Source organism: Lacerta agilis, chromosome 14 (assembly GCF_009819535.1).
Source record: "Lacerta agilis isolate rLacAgi1 chromosome 14, rLacAgi1.pri, whole genome shotgun sequence".
Lineage (NCBI taxonomy): Eukaryota > Metazoa > Chordata > Lepidosauria > Squamata > Lacertidae > Lacerta > Lacerta agilis.
The window spans coordinates 37909270-37931494 of record NC_046325.1 but is presented as its reverse complement, the minus strand read 5'-3'; the positions used below and the strand labels follow the sequence as shown (position 1 = coordinate 37931494).

At 42.8% G+C, this 22225-nt stretch overlaps 1 protein-coding gene across 1 annotated transcript in view; it reads right to left on the bottom strand.

Moving 5' to 3' along the window:
- MYO1D (myosin ID) overlaps positions 1 to 22225 on the bottom strand; it is a 157577-nt gene that overhangs the window by 98711 nt on the left and 36641 nt on the right. Inside the window, 7 exon segments of the mRNA XM_033170700.1 lie at positions 6255 to 6387; positions 7081 to 7155; positions 9252 to 9322; positions 15620 to 15790; positions 16449 to 16563; positions 16652 to 16797; positions 17716 to 17919. Coding sequence (XP_033026591.1) covers positions 6255 to 6387; positions 7081 to 7155; positions 9252 to 9322; positions 15620 to 15790; positions 16449 to 16563; positions 16652 to 16797; positions 17716 to 17919 — 915 coding nt within the window.

The window sequence follows — 22225 nt, the reverse complement described above, 5'->3', positions numbered from 1 at the left end:
GACACTGAGGTCCAGCTCCAAGGGCCTTCTGGTGGTTCCCTCCCTGCGAGAAGTGAGGTTACAGGGAACCAGGCAGAGGGCCTTCTCGGTAGTGGCGCCCGCCCTGTGGAACGCCCTCCCACCAGATGTCAAGGAAATAAACAACTACTGTATATTCTGGCGTATAAGACTACTTTTTAATCCAGGAAAATCTTCTCAAAAGTTGGGGGTCATCTTATATGCCGGGTGGAGAATCTGCGGTCGAGTATATCTCAAACTCTATACTTTAACTGGAAAAGTTGGGGGTCGTCTTATACGCCCAGTCGTCTTATACGCCGGAAAATACGGTATCTGACTTTTAGAAGACACCTGAAGGCAGCCCTGTTTAGGGAAGTGTTTAACGTTTGATGTTTTATTGTGCTTTTAATTTTCTGTTGGGAACCGCCCAGAGTGGCTGGGGAAATCCAGCCAGATGGTTGGGGTATAAATAATAAATTATTATTATGTTATTATTACCCCAACCTGATGTCCTCCAGGTGTTTTAGACTGCAACTCCCATCAACCCTGAGCACTGGCCATGCCAGTTGGACTGATGGGTGCTGGAATCCAACAGCATCTGTACGTTACTAACTTGGGGAAGGCCGAGCTATCCAAATGGAAAAGCAAGCATTGCATGGAAATGATTGTATTAAGGGTTGCTTCAACAATTTTTTTTTATTTTAAAAAAAGCATTCAGAGGTTTGCTAAGGCAAGTGTTTGACAAACGACATGCTACACATTTCATACTGGCCGAGGTTAAGAGAAGATGCATTTCAACTAGATGCCTGGTTTATTAAGTGATGGAATTAAATATACTGACAAAGCTCATTTGCAGTGGAAACAAATGAAACCACAAGGAGGAAGGACAAGGGAGCAGGTTCAGCCAGCAAATGAGAGATTAAGAAACAAACGAGAGAGAGAGAGAGAGAGAGAGAGAGAGAGAGAGAGAGAGAGAGAGAGAGGTCCCCAGAGATTAAAAAACCCAGTCTCACAATGGTTCATCACTCACTACAGCTGTCAGTGAAAGGAACATTAAGGAAAGACCCCTGATGATCTTTTGAAAGAAGCCCAAAGCCTCAAGAGGCAACTCTAAGGATTTAGTATTTATCAGCCACACTCCATTACACATGGCAGGAGCATAAATCAGTCCAAAGATATTATTATTTTTAAGTGCATGGGAAACACCTCTTATCTTTTATTTCCTGACTTAAAAGATCTGCTTGACAAGAAATGAGAGCACACAAACCCCTTACTAAGACAGGGAAGGGAGAAAAAGGTACATTTAGCTTTTATAATGCCCAGATATTGTTTTGATCCTGATATAATAAATAAAGGTTGAGTGAAGGCTTTGGGCATACCCTTCCTAACAAATGCTCCTAAATGGATGCTTTTACATATCTACTGATATCTTGGTTATTAACATTCTAATGCAGTCTTATTCCTCCATCCAATGAGTGGCATGGCTGGTCATTCTTACTGTTAGTGAGTCACAGAATGACATTTTAGAAAGGAGAATATTTGCCCACCTCACCCACAAGGAACATAGGGCAAGAAGCAAGCAAGCAAATCCCTACAGACAAATTGACTGAGGTTAAGTGCTAGAAAAATCTGAGATCTATACAGGCAATTAATTGGCATGTCATAACTCACACATTAGACCCTGAACCTGGAGAGTCAGAGCAAAATTGAGTGCATTTATTCCAAAAAATTAACAGACTAATTTTCAGGCGAAGTATTTGCAAAGTAGTTGACAACAATTTAGGTGGGGATTTAGTTTTGCACCATTCCTAATCTCTACTCTAAGGAAGGAACTGCAGGGTAATCAGTCAAATTGTTAAATAAGTCTCTGAGCACTAACTGGCCTTGGTGTTAATCCCCCCCCCCATAAGAGTTTGTGAATCAGGACTCTTCTACAGTCTGAACAGTAAGACAACTCTGCCAATGGCTCCATGGCCGAAGACTCTTGACTGTATTACATGCTCCACTGATTTGAATGGAAAAGGGGAAAGTCTGAAGGTCAGATGGAGAATCTAAGCAAAAATATTCGGCCAGAATCAGAGGTACCGATAGGAGACCATTAACAGAATCAACAGATTTCTAAATTATTATTAAACTGTTGATAATTACTTTTTATTCACCTTTCATAAAAATCTCAAAGCAGTTCATAATAAGACATTAGAACTACAACAAAGCAGCAAATACAGCAGCAATCAAGTCCAGATAAACGCAGCACACTGATGTTAATACATTCATGTTGTACTTTTAATGTTTTATTGTAAACTGCTTTAAGATTTTTATGCAAAATGATATAAAAGTAGGATAATTGTTAGTTCTTAGCAAGCAAGCAGGCACTTGCATTATCTGGAGGGTTGTTCCATAGGTTGGGTGTCACAACAGAAAGATCCTCCTCTGGGTTGTTGCAAGATGGATCACTGTTGGTTGCGAAACAACCAGGAGTACCTTGGCTGAAGATCTTAGCAACCAGTTAGGTCTATACCATTGAAGGATTCAACTGGTCCCAAGTTGTTTAAGTCTTTACAGGTAAGTACCAACATTCTTAATTTGGTATATTGATAGCATAAAATAAAGACAACAATGAAGTTAATGCTATTCACCACTGGACCGTTTTTGAACAGCACATTTTGTCAGCTGTTTAGCACACAATATTAGGCTTCCCTCATAAAAGAAAATTTAATGCAACCATTATAACCCATTTATTTAACATATTGGCTTGACAGCTGTAAAGCTCTTAATGGCTGCCAAAGATTCAGACTTTAATGTCCACGTTGCTGCTCTGAAGAACTCAGCAGTCCTTCTTCATTAAGGAGAATATTGCACATAAAACTTCTGAATGATCAAGACAGAACCTTTCCTACACACTCTGCAGGAAGAAATCCCCGTGGGACCTCCTAATGCATTTTGTTTGTACCTTCTCCCTGGGTCTCTTTACTGCTTCGCCTTTTAAATTAAGATTTTAGTGCTTCACTAATTTTGCCTCACACAGAGCACTGTCTACCCATCATGTGATTAATGCCCATAATGCAAAAGAAGGTTCGAGTCAGTAAAAACAAAAACGAAACCAGGATGGAGAAATAAACTGAAACAAACCTCAAAAGCGCTGCACTGACCTGCTCCAATGTGAGCTTAAATACAGGAGCCAACCCTGTAGGAATAGCAGCATGCTACTATTCATCCTTGGACTCCCATGGACTGCAAGAAGATCAAACCTATCCATTCTGAAGGAAATCAGCCCTGAGTGCTCACTGGAAGGACAGATCCTGAAGCTGAGGCTCCAGTACTTTGGCCACCTCATGAGGAGAGAAGACTCCCTGGAAAAGACCCTGATGTTGGGAAAGATGGAGGGCACAAGGAGAAGGGGACGACAGAGGATGAGATGGTTGGACAGTGTTCTAGAAGCTACAAACGTGAGTCTGACCAAACTGCGGGAGGCAGTGGAAGACAGGAGTGCCTGGCGTGCTCTGGTCCATGGGGTCATGAAGAGTTGGACACGACTAAACGACTAAACAACAACAACAACTATTCATCCTTACATGCTTCCTTTTTGAAGCTTGTCTCTTCTGAGGAACCCTCTAGCGCTATTCTTGCCGGGGGTGCAAGGCGCTAATAATAATAATAATAATAATAATACAACGAGGTTTGGCTACAAGGCCTGAGCAGGGCTTGAAGAGGATGAGTTATGCCTGACCCAGTTTTCTGAAACATCCTCCTGACTCCTCATGAATAGAGACGGAAAAGAATAGGGAATCCAAAAACACCCACACACAAGCATCTTTTTTTCCTGCCTGCTTTAGATCCTTTCGACTTACTAGGTTACAAAATGAACAGCTTGTGGAACGCAAACACAATGAGGTTTGGGGGGTTCATAAAGGGAAGATGTGAAGCAGTAGAGATGACAGGGGAAGAGATAAGGGCCTGGGCAGGTAGCTGGAGAGGCCACTGAAAGACATGGTCAACCATACTATGTGTACCAAGATGGTGAAACTGTTTGAGGCTTACTACATTGTTCCAGAATTAAGGGCATTTCAAAAAGTGTGCCCTGTTGCAGTGCAATTGCTGCATTGTTTGCTCAAGCTCCAAATAAATTTATTTATTGGTCAGAATTTTATATTGCCCTTCCACAATCATCCTTAGGAGAGTTTACAAAAGTTAAAAATAAAAGAAAGATACAATTTTAAAAAATCAGCAGAACCATAAAACAAATATATTTTTGGAAACTCGCTTGAGCCACAGTTGCACTGCATCATAGGTTATGTTATAGATATGGCACGACTATAAATGCAATGATACAACACAATTCTTTTTTTTTCTTTCACTAGCAATTATTTGCTATTTTATTTATTTATTTATTTATTTATTTATTTATTTATTTATTATTAGAGATTTTCTTGGTTTACAAGTGTACAATGTCTCTTGCATTTTTCCATGTAACATTTTTACAGATCAATTTTGGTTGTTGAGACATTAGGCAGAAAGGGGGGGAGGAGGTGGGTGGGGTGGGGGGCACACAATTCTGAGCAAAGAATGTATGTGCAACAGTATCCATAGCTACCTTATGACAATAGAAAGCATGGTAATACTAAATAATAATAATAATAATAATATTTATTATTTGTACCCCGCCCATCTGGCTGGATTTCCCCAGCCACTCTGGGCGGCTTCCAGCAAAAATCAGATACAAAAATATTACACATTAAAAACTTCCCTGAAAAGGGCTGCCTTCAGGTATTTTCTGAATGTCAGGTAGTTATTTATCTCCTTGACCTGTGAAGGGAGGGCGTTCCACAGGGCGGGCGCCACTACCGAGAAGGCCCTCTGCCTGGTTCCCTGTAGCTTTGCTTCTCGCAGTGAGGGAACCGCCAGAAGGCCCTCGGCACTGGATCTCAGTGTCCGGGCTGAATGATGGGGGTGGAGACGCTCCTTCAGGTATACAGGACCGAGGCCGTTTAGGGCTTTAAAGGTCAGCACCAACACTTTGAATTGTGCTCGGAAACGTACTGGGAGCCAACGTAGATCTCTCAGGACCGGTGTTATGTGGTCCCGGCGGCCACTCCCAAAATGGCTTACAGAGCCCTTTGCAAAGATCTTCGTTCGCATGGGATAAAGTTGGCTGCTGGTAGTATTCTGTCCTCAAGTTACTCTGACCAGACAAGGGTTGGATTGCTACTAAGTCCTCTATGCCAACATAAACCCAGGTTATGATCAATGGAAATTTACAGCATCGTAACATTGTCGACGTAAATCCTATGCTGCTGTAACTAAACCAGTCTAAGACTGAGGAAACGGACGTCTCCAGAAGCACTGGGAGGGGGCAATCAGAAGGAATAGCCAGCTTGTTGCAGATCCTATCCGCATTACCCCTGGGCAAGTCCTGACTCCCCTACTGGGGTAAAGCTAAGACAGCAAAAGAATGGTTGCAGGTCAGTTGATCGGCACTGATTTCATCAGAGAGCTCATGAAATCTGCCCCCTTTCTCATTCTGCTCATGCAGCAATGAAACATAAAAATACCAACTAAGTCTGCAACCATAGTACGCCACCAGTCATATACAGACTAACCAATTAACCAATTCTACCACGTATTAGACTAAAGGTTCATGCTTCCAGGTCAGAGTGGTTTCCTGGCAAGCTTTGCATCCATCACCTATCTTTAGAAATTATACCTCTGGAAAACATCAGATCAGAGCCCAGTTCAAGTCCCGGGTCAGCTAGACTATCAACACCTCAGCTTTCTCAGCTTCAAAAAAGGATCAACGACTTTCTTCAGTGTTGGCAGGAGGACTGCAATAAGCACTATCTAACTCTCTGAACATAGAACATGCTGTAGGAATTCTGCGTTGCTGCTGTTGTTTGGAAGCCTAGTATTTTTAATAATGAAATCCTACATAGGTGGAAAGAACAGACTTTGGACCAGGTACTGGGACCCTTTTCCATCATGAGGACCACTTTGCCAAGGCTACTCGTGAATTGTGAGTTGGGGCAAAGGCAAGAGCGGCCACAGGAAAAGTATGCGACACTTTTTTGAACAGCAAGCTACATTCCAGCCACACGAAATGTCATGGGGTTTCAGTTCAAGAATGCATTTCAGCTAAGTCACTCAAGGAAGTTGCAGAATAGGGCTGGTGAGGGGGGTATGTCCTATGGAGAGTGCCTGCAGGTCACATTTAGCCCTGAGTCTAAGGTTCCCCACCCCTGCTTTAAACCAAAACCCATTATTACCTTTGATGCCAGGTTGTCCACTAAAGCAATCATTGAGTTCTTGAAAAGGGTAGCAGCGGTCAGTGGTCGCTTAGTCACTTCTGTGATGCTCAACTTGCCTTCTGGCCACATCTTTCTCAGCACGGGATTGGAGCTACAAAGCCAGGGAAAAAGAAGTGAAAAGGTCAGTAATATTTGGTCAGCTGTAGTGAAGAGACATATGAATAGCTGAAGCTTGACTCCTTTTTTGTATAATTTTTATTAAATTTTCTGTTTTACCATTTGGAATATTCATCTAAACAACCTTAAAATGTCAATGACTTCCCTTCTCTATCCATGGTTCATTTTGCATATCATAAATCCCTGCATATTTTACATAAACGAAACCATTTAGTATTCCATTATTATTACATCCATTAAACTTGTTTACACTGTTGTATTTATCTTAATGCTGCCAACGTTTTCAAGTGTACACAATTTCCCCCATATATTCAATAAACATTTTCCAATCTTCTCTAAACGTATGTTCTTCTTGCTCTCTTATTATTTATGGTAGGTCCGCAAGTGGCTCATATTTCATCAGTTTAAGTTGATATTCTTCTTTAGTTGGGACCTCGCTCATTTTCCACTTTTGGGTTAACAAAACACGGGCCACAGTAGTGGCATACATAAATAACCCTTTTTGACACCTGGGAATTTCCATCTGAATTAACCTCAGCAAAAAGGACTCTAGGTTTGTTTGTTTTTTTGGTTTTTTTAAGTACTTTTAAACATTTTTTTCAATTCATTTTGAATTATTTCCCAGTACTCTTTTACCCTTTTACAGGTCTGAAGCTTGACTCCTTACCTGTTGTACATCAGGCGCTTGAAATCTTGAAACAAAGTGTCCTTGTTTTTATCTATAAATCCTGTGACTGAGTAGCTGTTAAATGAGAGAAAGAGAGAGAATTAATTTCAGTGAACCTCAAGTGACAAAAGTAACAATTGGCCACTGAAAGGGAGAGGCATAAGAAAAGCCTGCTGGATTGAGCCAATATAGTTCCAGTGTCCTGTTTTCATGGAGGCCAGCCAGATTGCTATGGGAAGCCCACAAACAGGATTTGAGTGCAAAAGAACACTCTCACCTTCTGCAGTTTCCAGTAACTTGGTGTTCAGAAACACTGCTACCTCCTACTGCAGAGACAGAGTTACCATAGCTGGAATGGATCACAGCAGTCTCAAAAACACATGGTTATCAGTGCTGTGACACCACACATTTCACCAAGCAGAAAATTAACAGCACCAGGGTTCTCTCTTCCCTGGTAGACTTCCAGTGGGCTAAATCAGAAGCTAATAAAACATACTTCATACACAGTGACATGATGAATAACCGCTGGAGAGAAGGTGTACTAGTTGTGAAAGCTCACCTTTGTTCTTCTCCTCTCACAGAGGACGCTACATGATGTGGCCCAATTTAGCTAGCAATTAAGTCGTGTGTGTGTGTTTTTTAAATCAAATTTCATCTATATAATCCAAATAACAAAACAGAATTTCTTGAAACAGACACATAGAACCAAACCAAACCAAACCAAACCAAAGCTGTGCATATTTTCTAGTTTAAAAATTTCTTAACAGTACTTGCTGCCCTATCTGAAATCAGAAAAAACAAGTTCGCTTCACTAGCATAATAGTATTATTTAAGAAGACCCATTTTGAAGTTACTGGAACGAGACACTAAGGGCATGAACAGTGAGATGGGAAGTCTCTGGCTCAAATCTCATCTCAGCTGTGGACTTAACTAAAGCGACCCCTGACCATCAGGTCCAGTCGTGTCCGACTCTGGGGTTGCGGCGCTCATCTGGATCTATAGGCCGAGGGAGCTGGCGTTTGTCCTCAGACAGCTTCCTGGTCATGTGGCCAGCATGACAAAGCCGCTTCTGGCGAACCAGAGCAGCGCACGGAAACACCATTTACCTTCCCGCTGGAGCGGTCCCTATTTATCTACTTGCACTTTGACGTGCTTTCAAACTGCTAGGTGGGTAGGAGCTGGGACCGAGCAATGGGAGCTCATCCCGTGGCAGGGATTCGAACCGCCGACCTTCTGATCAGCAAGCCCTAGACTCTGTGGTTTAACCCACAACGCCACCTGGGTCCCAACTTAACTAGACAACCTTAAACACACCCGTTATCTTGACCTCAGTCCATGTCCAAGCCTATGATTTTTAAAATGTAAAATCTTATAAAATAGCTCAACAGGGCTCTCAATATAGCAATAGAGATAGCACTGACCTACCTTGCAGAGCTGTTGTATATATTACTGGGATTATATGGTGAAACACTTTAACCCAGTGGTCCTTTGAGTATTGTTGGGCTATTAACTCCCATCATACCCAACCACTGGCCACTCATCCCATCTCACATTTCTATTCATGTTTTCCTTACATTAATATTTCCTCCATAAATTGCACACTTTCATGTGTGTGTTGCTACATTAATATTGTACAGATGCAGCAACACATACAATATGCCAAGAAGCAAATTATTGAGGGAGAACAGTGAAACAAATGGCTACTGGGATTATGGAAGGATTTAGCTTTTGTGTTTGAAAGAAATTAACAAGATGGCCAGGTAGACATGTGTTCAGGTACAATACGATAAATTAAATAGCTTAACTATTTATTTATTTATTTATTTATTTATTTATTTATTTATTTATTTATTTATTTATTTATCACACACCCTTGATAAGGGAGGTTGAAAAGTGGTTTTGTGGCTATGCAGAGGAATAATGCAAGACCGCCTCACAGATCAATCATGGGAAGCTATGAGTGGCATAGCACAGCAGCAGCACCAAAAAAACTATTTAAAAGCAGAACATAAACAAACATTTCCCTAGACTTTGCGAAAAGCAAAAGAAGAGAAAGGCTACCTTGGGCTATAGTGCAACATGAGTGGAGAAAAAACAGTGTGCGACTGAAAAAGTGTGTTTGAGGAGGTCTTAACAGGTACTAAGAAAGCAAGTGCAAGAACCACACTTACATAACGTCTCCAGCGTAGTGCTTAATCCGAAAGTCTCTGTCAAATTCCAGGTTTTTGTCCATAGCACAGAGCTTAAAAACAAATGGTTAAAAAGTCAATATTGCTGAAGTATCCCAGACTGCATTGCACAGCTGCTTCTCAGTGACAGACCCTGCTGGGCTCAACTACTGCTTCACATACAGGTTTAGCAATGGAATGTCTTTCCGAATTCTATTGTTATATAAGGTATTTATTTATAGACAGACAATCTGTAAGTCAAGGCAACCTTTTCTTTTAGACTCAGCGATACCGTTCCTTTATAGCAACAGAAACTTGCAGAGAATGAAGTACCATGGGTCTCCACTGCCATCTGTTCTCTCCTCTTTCGTGCGATAATCTAACCAAATACACAGGGCAAACTGTAGGGCATCACCAAGTGAACAGATTGATATGGAACTTACGAAAAGTCTGTTTTCACAGGATATAGCAACCAAGTGAAGCTAGCGTGAAGAGAAAACTGAAATCTTCACATGGTCAAGCAAAACCAAGTAGTTTAGCTCAAGTGAAAATAGGGCCAGAATTTAGTCTTTCTTGTTGTAAAAAAACAAAGCGATGTGCAAGAAAGATGAACATAAAACATTAAATCAAACACTGCTCCATTTCACATGCCAATGCCAAGTGGCGTCAGTGACTGCAATGGTCCTGCAGTTGTGAGGAAAGCCAAAGAGCCAATCCAAAGGTTGAGGCTGCTTAGATAAGAATAAAGCATGTGGATGGCCGCCCCTGCTTTATATTCAAAGTTAAGAGTCATTGGTTCATTTAGCTCACTACTATTTATTTGTGCTCCTGGAAATCTCCCAAACACGGCACTTGCAATCCTTTAACATGGTACATAGGGGAGTGAACCTGAGATCTAATGAGGTGTGTGCCTTCCCATATATTCAGGGATCGTATATTATGCCTTCCCAACACAGAAATAAAACCCACATTCAGTCTTACTGAAATGGTCTTTGCTTTATCTAGTAAATCATTCACACTGGGGAGAAGCTCTGACGATTGGGTTTTGACAGAACCATGCTAACTATTGGTTCTCTCTCTTTCGTTCCTCTAGGTGCTTTCACACCAGCGACTTGTGTGTCCCAATGTCTTCCCCACTACAGAAGACACCTGTTATCACCTCCGTTTTCTATCCATTCTCATCATGGCAGCTGAGATTTATCCAAACTGGTCTTGAAGATTCACTCCGCCAACGTTATGTAGGCAGCTGAGAGCATTCAGATGATGACCTGGGTCGCCAGCAAACAGCAATAAAGGGGCACAGTGTGGGACCAAGTTCAAGTGCAGTGGGGCTCGACCTTTTACCTGTCTGTCACTTTCCTCCTGCAGCCTCCTCCCTCCTGGCAGCATTTTTTTCTAGCCAAGCTCTAAGAGCAGAAGTTAGTCTGGCAGAAAGTGGGGGAGAACTCACCCAGGGAGGGGGAACTCATGAGAAAAGTGGTAGGTGAAAGGAAAGGCTCAGAGCTTATATTCCAGCCTGCTGTTTTCCCACTTAAAAATACTCGTGATTAACTGCATGCAGAAGGGCACATTTAGCATAACCTGTGGCATGGCTTTATCATGCGTCAACTACCAGATCAGTGGGTGACATATGCTCATGACCTTACTCACACATCACAAGAACCCTCTGCTTCAGGGGTGGGGAACTTGTGGCCCTCCAGATGTGGTTGGACATCTATTAGCTCCAGCAAGCACAACCAATGGTCAGGAAAGGTGGGAGCTGTAGTCTACAAAACCTGGGGAGCGACAGGTTCTCCACCCCTGCTCTAATCCCTCTGTGTGGAAATGCTTCATTTATGGAAATTATAATGGGTGAAGCAGGCTTGATCTTTTCCAGAGTGGATGAGGAGAGGAAGGGGAAAACTCAAGCCAGAAATGCAGATTATACACTGCCCAGCACAAAGTTGTGCAGCTAGCAGGAACCTTTCATCAGGCAAGAGAGAGAAGAGGCCTGTAATGAAACTCAGATTTCTATTTTGTGCAGAGCAAAAATGCTTTCTTCTGCTGCGTGGGTTTTACCATACCAAAACAAAAACAAAACAAAAACCCAAAGCTGACTGCATATCCCGTGTGCTGCTGTCTGTAAACTAGGACACTAGAATGTAGGGCACAGCAGCCCTTCGGAGCTTATCTGCCCCAATGCAAAACCCAATACGCTTCACAGGGAGTACTGAAGCATTAAATGTGAGGTTCCGAGATCACTGTTTCCAAAGCACACGGTCCTGTCCTCGTCAGAAACACTTGCCTCAATATTTATGGTCACCATTGCTGCTTTCAGCAAGGTACCTGGGCAGTGCAATACCAGATTGGTTTTGCTTTGCGGGATACAGAGAAACCTGGATTTCCACTATAATAAACTGCTGGAAATATTAAGGAAGCGATATGAGTGTTATGGAGAACACATTTATGAATGCAAGTTTGTGATTGCACCATGAAGTATGTGGATAGGGGTTGAGGAGCACACATAAAGTCATGAGGGCCTGAGCTTTCATGTAAAAATAAAAGGAAGACCCAAAGTAAAATATCTTATTACTCAACGTAGCAGAAAGAATTCTAAAAGCATGCAGGCAATTTTGGGTAGTAGTTAGGGGGAGGGGTTTCACTCATCATAGATTCTAGCTGATCCTGATCTAGCAGTCTCTTCACAGAAGATTTGGAATTTGGAGAGCTCTGGACACACTCCCCTTCCCCCTCCAAGTATCAAATGAAATTCTGTTTCAGCAGTGCACAGAATTAAGAGGTTCAGTGTAATGAAGACTTGAGACCAATGATACTGAATATAACATTAAGAGGCAGCAGGATTTCTGCTGAAATTCCCAGATACCTAGCCTTTTATCTGTGAAAACCACCTCTCCTCTAAATAGTTTGCTTATACTTTATGGGCTTGATTCTGTTGCAGCCATACTCGCAAATCCTACCCTCTGTAAAGAACACATAAAGCCACCACTACAGATATTCCCTCCTACTTTACTTCCAGTTTGTGTTTTACAATACAAACTAATTCAGTGTTTTATTGGGCACCCTATGGAGAGGAAGGGCAGGATACAAATTTCAGTAACAAACACATAAATATGGTTCTATTGTGTTAACTATCTTGAGCATAGTTTTACTTCATGCATATTAAGAATAATACTTGCTCTACATGGTGAGAGGCTCTCTTTCCACATTGCAGACTCATTTCAAGTGAGCTGTCTTTCTTTAAGCACACTGCCAAAATATGGGATCACCATTGTCCAGGGCTTAAAATTATTCAGGCTGCTGCATGCGATTTTGAAGCTAGCAAGCATTGGGTAGAGCCAAAACAACAGTGTTGTTTTGTCACCTTTCTATCATCTAATCACGTTTCACTTAGGGCAGGAGACAGATCCAGGTAGCAGCTGCATTTTGTATTTTCAAAAATGAGGGAATTTGCCATTATTTGTTCCTTTGTCCCATCAGCCCTAGGTGCAACCTGAAATCTCCACAGCAAGTAGCACAGCCTAATCCAATTAAGGGTGCAATCCTAACCCCATTTACCTGGGAGTAAACCCCAATTAATCCAATGATTTACTTCTGATTAGACATGATTAGGACTGTGTTGTAAGTCTGCAATCTCCTACACTCCATTTTAAGACTGTGAATAAATGCAGATTTTGTGGCTCAACATCAAGCCAGCTTTTTCTCTCCACTCCCTCCTGCTTCCCATTTTACTTAATACCCAGCCTGATGTGTTCTGAGAATTAAAAAGCTTGCTCACTATGCCTGACTGTGGATTTTGAAGTCATTTAACTATAAATCAAACGCTGATGTTGTCTGTGTCATGCAAAATTAGTTGCTTAGGAAATATCACATGGATTTAAACCGGGTCCCTATTGGCTGCGAGTGACATCATCATTGTCTTGCCAAACCCATGCTCCAGTTCTTCCCTGCAATATTGAGCAGGCTCCTGCTCCCTCTGCTGGATATTTTGCAAAACTGACATTTCCAATGTCAAAACTTACTTAACAATGCACAGCAGTACTTCAGATCATGGGATCTTACATTTTTTTAGGCTACTCTCACCCTCAAGTCCAAGCTCTGCAGATACCAGGTGGTCGCTTCCTCCAATTGGTACCAGCATTAGAGGGTACCACCACCAAGTGCTCTCCTCATCTAGTACCCATACAAGCCACCAAGTCAACTCTACCTATTTTCAGTCCAACTCAGGCAATTACAAACAGCATCCGAGCCTACTAAAACAGCCACACACACATCCTTGCACACACATGCCCATAATCCTGGGCCCCACATGGTCTCAAATTCCCTTATCATTTCCACCATCAGAACTACTCCAGCTTGTTTTGCTACCTGCTTCTGCCTCCCCTCTCCTCCTCCCAGTACAGTTGAAGAGAAGGGAAAGGCACACACAGATGCCATGCAGAACTTTTGGGCCAAGATGCCCTGCTGCATCGACTTATATCTTCCCCCACAGGCAACTCTGATGAATGAGAAGATGTCTGGTCAGTGCCTGTCACATTCATCTTCACATTTCATCCTCAAGCAGCATCATATACCTAACCTGTTACCTGTCCTGCAATGGGTCTTCAAGACAGGATTTGGTACTGGATATACAGACATGGGTTTGCTTGCTCCGTTAACAAACACAAGCATGGCTGTATTAATAGAACAAGCAAACCTAGCTTAAGTTCCCATTTAAGGTAAAAAAAAAACCAGAGGTAAAGGACCCCTGGACAGTTAAGTCCAGTCAAAGGCAACTATGGTGTTGCGGCACTCATCTTGCTTCAGGCCGAGGGAACCGGCATTTCTCCACAGCTTTCTGGGTCAAGTGGCCAGCATGGCTAAACCGCTTCTGGTGCATGGAGGACTGTGAGGAGTGCCAGAGTGCATGGAAACACCTTTTACCTTCCCCCCGCAGGGGTACTTATTTATCTGCTGGCACTGGCATGAACTGCTAGCTTGGCAGGAGCTGAGACAGAGCAACAGGAGCTCACCCCGTTGCAGGGATTTGAACTGACGACCTTCCAATCAGCAAGCCCAAGGGGCTCAGTGGTTTAGACCACAGCACCACCTGTGTCCCTTGGCTGGGAGTAAAGTTCCCATTTACTGCTACTTTGGCACAGTAAGCACTGAGGTGGGAAACCTGTGTCTGGACTGTACCACTTCAGATCACAGGGAGGGGCTTACATAATGGTACACTCCTCCATTTAAAATAAAAATGAAAACGACACCAAAAAGCATTCCAACCTTGTCCCCCAAGACCCTATTTTTCATTTATTTTTTGGGAAGTTTTTTTCCAACATGAAAGAATATTCCATTACGGGAACTCCCATCTAAAGTCTGAAGGTTTAGCACCTTGATGAGAACTAGATCTCTCTCTCTCTGGGGGTCTTAAGCCACATGAATGTCCTTAATTATACTCTCTCATGCTTCTGTGTCAGCAACTTGAACTACAGAGCTTGTGGGGAGAGACAGGTCAATTACCTAAGCAGTGTGTACCATGTATTTCTTCTGAGCACACCCTGCAAAGGTGGAATTTGCACTCTGAGAATCTCAGTGTTTGGCCCTTAGAGCTGAGACCGGACTTACAAAGTGCATGGGCAATGCCATATGAGATGACAAAGTGGACATCTGTCAGGGCTGGAAGCAGGCATAGGTCAGCAACAAACCAGTAAATCAACCGAGGCCAGTGAAGTTTATTCTCTATTCAAGGAAACCAACCACAGCTCTGGCCTAGTGGCCTGAGGCAACCCTTTCTAGGAGGGTCTTGCCCCAATGAAACAGCTGAAGTGCTCACCAGGACTCAGGATGCGTCTGCGCACAACCAAACTCTGCTCTGCTTCTTTCATTTCTCGTTGTGTTCTAGGAGACCAGGGGAGCTGGCTGCAGCAGGAGGGGAAGACTCCCTGGATTCTGTTCCTGCCTATGAGTCTGAACTGTGCTCTGCCGCAGCCTCTTCTTGTTCACTAAACCCTGTCACCTCTTCTGCTTCGGACCCTTCCTCCCCCCAATCCGCTCCTTCTCCCTCTGACCACTTGTCATCATTCCACCACCAATCCCCAGGTTCTGAGCCTTCTTCCCTGGGGGTTCCCTGGCTGGTGCCTCCCACCACTCCTTTGCATCCAGCCAGTCCACGACAACACTCAGCAGTGTAAGCACTGGAGTAGGCATTGTTCCTTGCTTTTCTTCATCACTAACAAGAGCAATGCAGGCTGCACCTGGTTTGCTATTTTGTTCAAAGCTGAACATTGTTCTCACTGTGAAAGGGTGGGATATAAATTGTTTGTTTGTTTTTAACTCCCCCCCCCCCACCCAGCTTGATTGAGTTAAGTGATTACAGACACACAAATGAGTACCTTTCTGCTGGAGAAGTGAGCATGTTTGCCCAGTTTGGTATTCAGAGCCTCCAAGAACATCCCATCAGTGACTCTGCCGACATTCATGCATGCATCATCCAGAATGGCAATGATTCCTTTATGCTGTGGCTCCACTAGGTCAATAATGATCTGGTTGTTGAAGTAGTCAATCTGCAGAATGTTCAAGCAGGGTTATTTGCAACAGCGATCCAACTAAGTGAGGAATGTTTTCTCTCTCTTTATTGCAGGCACGCAATTGTAGGGAAACAGAGGAGCAAGTGCCAGTTTACGTTTACCTAGAGATGCAGGCAGTGCCTTCACTCTAAAGGTTGCGCTCACTGTCAAAATTTCTTCCCATTTCAGTACTGGTATTTCAGGTCATTTTAGGCAAATCTATCCAACTCCCCTATGGCTTTATTGCAGTTTCAAAGCACCACTAAAAACCTGCAGAATGGAATGGGTCTGCACTCGACCCTCCGTGGCTAGGGATGGAGGGCTTTGGCATTCTAAATCCCTCTCTTTTGAGCTTTGAATAAGCTACCTGCTAGTGTAGAATCGCTAACACCTGGCATCTTCGAATCCATGTTGGCTTTGTCCGACTGCTCATCTCAGAGCTTTCCAAGCTTTTCATGTTGGTGACACACCTTTTAGACATGCATCGTTTCATGACACAGTAATTCAGTTTTGCTAGCAAACCAGAGGTTAAACTAACCCATTTCCAGGCCCGGGAGAAGCGTGGGGAGTGATTGCGCGACACACCTACACAGTGCAGCCGACACCCTAAAGTGTCGTGACACACAGTTTGGAACGCTCTGGCTTATCTACTCACATGCTTCCATGGAATTCCCTCACGCTGATATTCCTCTTGCTCTTGCTTCAAAACAAGCTGAATGAAGAGCTGCTGCAGTTTCTCATTGCAGTAATTGATACAGAACTGTTCAAAACTAAAGCAAAAGCAATTTGAATTAATTACTTAATTCCGCAACTGGAAACAATTTAAGTGATATGCATGACCTTCTCAAGACATCTTACCTGTTATTGTCAAAGATCTCAAAGCCATAGATATCAAGGACCCCGATTACAGTGTTTTTCCCATGAACTGTGCTGTTGTAGTCCTTGACTTCAATCACGTCATTGATGTGTGTCACAATCCAGCAGAAAAGGCGCTCGTATATTGCCTTCAAACCAAAAGAATATATAGGGTCATTTTTTGTTTCTGCTGCTCAGGTTTAGTTAGCATTCAGCTTTGTGATGCATTTCTGTAGCACTCTAATAGGAAACTGGAGGATATGTAACCAGCTGTCAAAATCCTAACAAGGTTTAAGGAAACTAGCATAGGTTAACTACAGCTTGCTCTCTAGCTGCTTTAGGTTTTACTGTGATGTCAATCTGCAAGACACTGGAGATGCTAAACATGTTAAACCAATATTCTTATCTGTGGTAAAGTCTACGGGTTCTCCCCTCACCCAATTACCCCTGGCCAGTGGACAATTCCCACTGAGAAAAAAATAGTTGCTCTGTCTCAGACATTGCTTGGTGCTCTTTCTCAAAGTACAGTGGTACCTCGGGTTACAAACGCTTCAGGTTACAAACTCCACTAACCCGGAAGTAGTACCTCGGGTTGAGAATGGAAATCGTGCGCTGGCGGAGCGGCAGCAGCAGGAGGCCCCATTAGCGAAAACGCGCCTCAGGTTAAAAATGGTTTTGAGTTAAGAACGGACCTCCGGAACGAATTAAGTTTGTAACCCGAGGTACCACTGTATATTGGTTATATTGTCCGGAGAGTTCTGCATTCTCAAGGCTCCATAAGTCTCCAAGAATACTAACCTGTCTCCCCAAGGCATAAAACTACTCAAAACAGATGTCTAAAAAATCCAAAAAACATTTGTCTGATCCCCTATGGCAAGTAAGATTCACCTTGAGTTAAAATGGGCAAATGGCTAATAAAGAAACGTGTGGGCAAACAACTGAAGATGCTAGCTAGCAATTTATGTGTGCATATCTGCATGGGTGAAAAGTATGAAGACACAGAATGAAACAACCACTGTAAGAATAAAACGAAACTTCCAAGTTGGCAGGAGTGTATCTACATCCACCTTTGCAAATGCATTTCTGCCATAGGTGGCTTCTTGTTCTGTATGCTGTTTATCAATGATGTCCCGACCAGTAGCAACAGTTCGAAAAAGCAGGGCCTTCTCCACCATGTCAGCCTTGGTTGATAGCAGGTCAGCAATGACAGACACTAACTTGCTGTTTTCAATGACAGGTATGTCACCATCGACAGAAAACTTCAAATTGCCCTGTGGAAAGATTGAAAAAACAAGGACATTCATTCTCACTGAGTCTAGGCAGCAAATGCCACTTCTGATACAGGCAGTGCTTTCAGACAGATGCAATTTCCTTAATGGATCCCTTTTGGAACAAAGGATAATCTATGTTGATATTTGCCAAAGCACCTCATAAAGAGGTGGATTCCTGTTCTCTCTCACTAATATCTGGGCAGGAAATAGTTTTGGTCTAGAACAGTGTTTCCCATCGGTCATAATGTGGAAGCATGGGAACAACTGTGGAATATGGATATAAAATTTACAGCATGTTATGGTCTAAGAGAAAATTATATGAAAATGTTATATCAATGGTACCTAACACAGAGTAAATTGGCAAAAATGTATAAATCTAAATCAATTAAGTGTTGGAAATGTAAAGAGAAAGAAGGTTCTTTTTATCATATGTGGTGGTCTTGTAGTAAGGTTAAAGCTTATTGGGAAATGATATATAATGAACTGGAAAAGATGTTTAAAATAAATAAAACCCAGAAGCCTTCCTTTTGGGAATTATAGGGACAGAACTACCCAAACTGTATTTATTCATTTATGTGACTACAGTGGCAAGAATGTTATTTGCCCAAAAATGGAAAGAAGAAGTAGTCCCAATGAAAGAAGAATGGATACAAAAAAAATATAGAATATGCAGAAATGACGAAACTTACTGGAAAAATAAGAAATCAAGGTAACAAACTTTTTATTAAAAAGTGGGAGTTGTAGTCCAAGAACAGTTGGAGACCCAAGTTTGGGAAACACTGGTCTAGAAAGCCACACAGCCCATCTTAGATTTCCCAAGGGGCCATACCCCATGTGTGCCATTTTAATTTTCTCCCCTGTCCTCACAGATGTCTCACACACAATAATCAGATCCTTGAAAATTCCACTACTTCACTTTAAGAAGCTGTTCACAACAACTCCACGGAGGGAGTGGAAGAGGACTGGGCAGGCTCCTCCATTTTTGTGCTATTTTCACTTTCTTGAGCCAGAAGAGTAGACTGAGATTGGGTAGGCTGCTTGGAGTGTCTTAGACCAGGTAGAAGCACCAGCCACTCACCATGAATGTTCTTTCTCCTTGGGGTGAACAAGGCACCCATATGCTGGGTTAAGACCTCCCATTGCTCGGGAAGGCAGTGAACATACCAGGCATGCGGCCCTCAGTTCCTCTACTCAAAGGTCATCACTCACATTAACTCAGTACTGGAAAGATCCCAGAGATTGTCTTGAGTTACATCACAGTGCTATGGGACTTGATTAAGGTGCAGTGAAATTGGATTATATGTGCATGTCAGGAGGATGCAGGAGCTGATGCTGCCTTCCACGTTATTCAAAAGATGATACAGGTGAGCCAGAGGAGGCACAGCAAGATAGCAGCAGGTGTGGAGCATTACCCAGGTGCTGCTCACAGAGGCTCCATAAAAGGCAGCAGGACAGTGGAGCGGCAGAAGAAGGTTCCAGGAAATTTACAAGTGAAAGGGCACAGTGGCTGAAAGAGACAAAAGGACAACAAAGGAAAATCTTACAGGAGGAGGAAAGATTGTCAGAGAAGGCAAGAGGAAAACTGGATCAGCTGCAAGTGGAGCCAGAGAGAAAAAAAGAAATAAAGAGAACAACTTTAGGTCGTTAAGCCCAGTGGCATGCCAGAGAAATAACATTGCAGAATAGCATGGGCAGGTGAAGGGAGCTGCTGCGCTACGGAAAAATAGACATGGGTAGGTAGGAAAGCCCTACACTATGGAAACAGAAATAGATGAAAAGGAATTCCAAGCCATCAGGGTTCTCCCAGGCAACCTCGGAAGCCAACAGTTAACCTGGGGTTCTGAGGACACTTGAGAACTAAAAATGCAAATTTCTGATGGCGTACTAATGGTGGCAAAGAGATTGGTGCTCCAATAGTGAAAGGAAAACTCTGACAGTACAAAAAGTTTATCTGCATATGAGAAAGCAACATTTCAAAGACAATAGCATACAATGGAAGTTCCCAATCATCTGGACTCCATGTATGGATATATTTGCACAACAGATACAAAAACGACAAACATTGACCATAGTTCCCAATGTACTAAATGAATTATTGAACATTTATAATTTTCCACCCCAACATGGAATGTTATTTGCATTTTGTTTTATTTTGTATTTAAGTAGGGTTGCTGTAAAGAAAGTAAAGACCAGGACACCCCAAATGTTGTTGAGCAAGTTGTTAGGAAGACACCAAATTTCTTGAGCTTCTTTCTTTCTTTCTTTTTGGAAAAACCCCTAAGTTGTTGTGCCAAAAAGCGACGATTTTTCGATTGACTTGCCTAAAATCCAGAACAAAGTGCTGCTTTTTGGAAATTTCCCCTGGATGGCAATTCCACCTTTGAAATCCCAGTAATGTCCAGACAGACGTATGGCAGCCCTAATTTAAGTGACTTTGTTAAATGGAAAACTGTTTTAAATTAAATTAAATCATTAAGCTTCCACCCCATGGAAAAGCTTGAGACAGAGATGCAGAAAGAAGTCGAGGACTAACAATTTGAAACAAAAGAATGTGGCTCCAGGAGTTCAGTAATTCCTTCTTTTGGGGAAAGGAACTGCCTGATATGAGCTGGAGGCTTTGACAAGTGTTTGACACCTGATCAGTGTTTTTGCTAGGGTGAGGATTGGATGCCTCATTCATTTCAGCAACACAAGTCAGTGGAAAATATTCTGATGGTGGGAGAATATGTTAAAGCACTCTCCTTCAAAAGGCCACCTCAGCAGAGGTGCCTATTCTGTAATGTTTGTTAAAGGCTAAAGAAGACTTCCACATGGCTACCTGACAAATCTCTAAGAAAGGAGCATTAATGGGAAAAGCCATTGAAGCCACTGCTGCCCTTGTTGACAGGGCTGTGTGTGGGAAATGCCGGGGGGGGGGATGATGCAAAGCCCCCACACTGGAAACCTCCCCGGGCGTCTTCCCTTTGGAGCGCAGCATAGGATGTTCTGTAACTCTTCAGTCCCTATGTGCAGCAGTGCCACATATCCGAAGATATACACACACTCAAACAGCAGAGTAAAGCTGGAAGTTGAGGCCGTGAGGTGTGGCATCTAAGTTTATTAAGTAATATATACAGGACAAAGGAATCATGGCAGCCTTCTCACATCTTCTCCAAGAGAAAGGGAGAGTACAAAAGTACGATACAACAGAAGAGATAGGACTGGCTTCCGTTTCCCCCACTTTCCAAGCAGGGAATGTAAACACAGACACGTGATGTAACAATCACACATCCAGCGACGGGAGAGAATGAAAATACTGACACTGATGTTCTGATCCTTTGGGAGTTGTTGGGTCTCTACATGCCAGAAAAATACGAGTTTTGAGCCATATGGCTAGGATAGTGCTTGAGGCTTTCCCCCCTATGGATCTAGGTTGAAAGGAATTGAATAAGGGAATCAGAAATGTACTATGTATTTTTAATGTACTTCTTCAGGAGCACAGGCAAAGGGAAGGGAAAATCAGTTCTTGTTCACTATGGAAGTCCAAAGCAATATTTGGAATAAAGGTTGAAATAAAGGTTGAATCTTGTGCTGGTGAAAAAAAGCAGATGGTTTTTGATGCTGAAGGCTCCTAGCCATTAAGATGACCTTAAAGGAGGAGAACTGAGAAGATGAGAAAATAAACCCACTTTACGTGCATGTGGCACAGGGGAAACTTGGTTGGAGCCATCTGAAGAATACTGTGTGAGGATGTGGCTCAGTTGGATGGTTGCTTTGTGCAAGTCCAATCTGCCGATATCAGATGAATCAGTACCAGCTGGAGAAGATTTTAAAAGAGTTTTTAGACTCCCTTTCCTGCTCCTAGTGAACTAACCGGCCATTTATGCCAACAACAACAGCTTAATTATTCGAACAACACCTTCTTTTAATACAAAAATATAACGCTGAGGGGGACCCCTGGAAAAGTCAAGGGAAGTCGAGGGAGATCTATAGAATACAGAGGTGCAGTGTTAGCTGGTGCTGGGGGGGGGGGCGCTGCATTTTCTTGAGAGCTGAATATAGCGGGAAGGCCACTGCTGGTCATAATGGGGAATGGTCTGGGCTACACCCTTCCAAGATGACACTTGGCAGGAAGATGAGGAGGAACCCAAAATGGCATCAAAAGGGCCAACCCTCTTTGTGAACTCTTTCCACACCACCTGATACTGTGGCTCGTTTGTTGCTCCTTGGTGTTGGATTCCATCTAGTGGCAGCAGTTGGCATATTAGGACTCCCTGGGATGAGAGATGGTACTTGGGAAGCAGAAACCCATATTAATTCCAGGTGC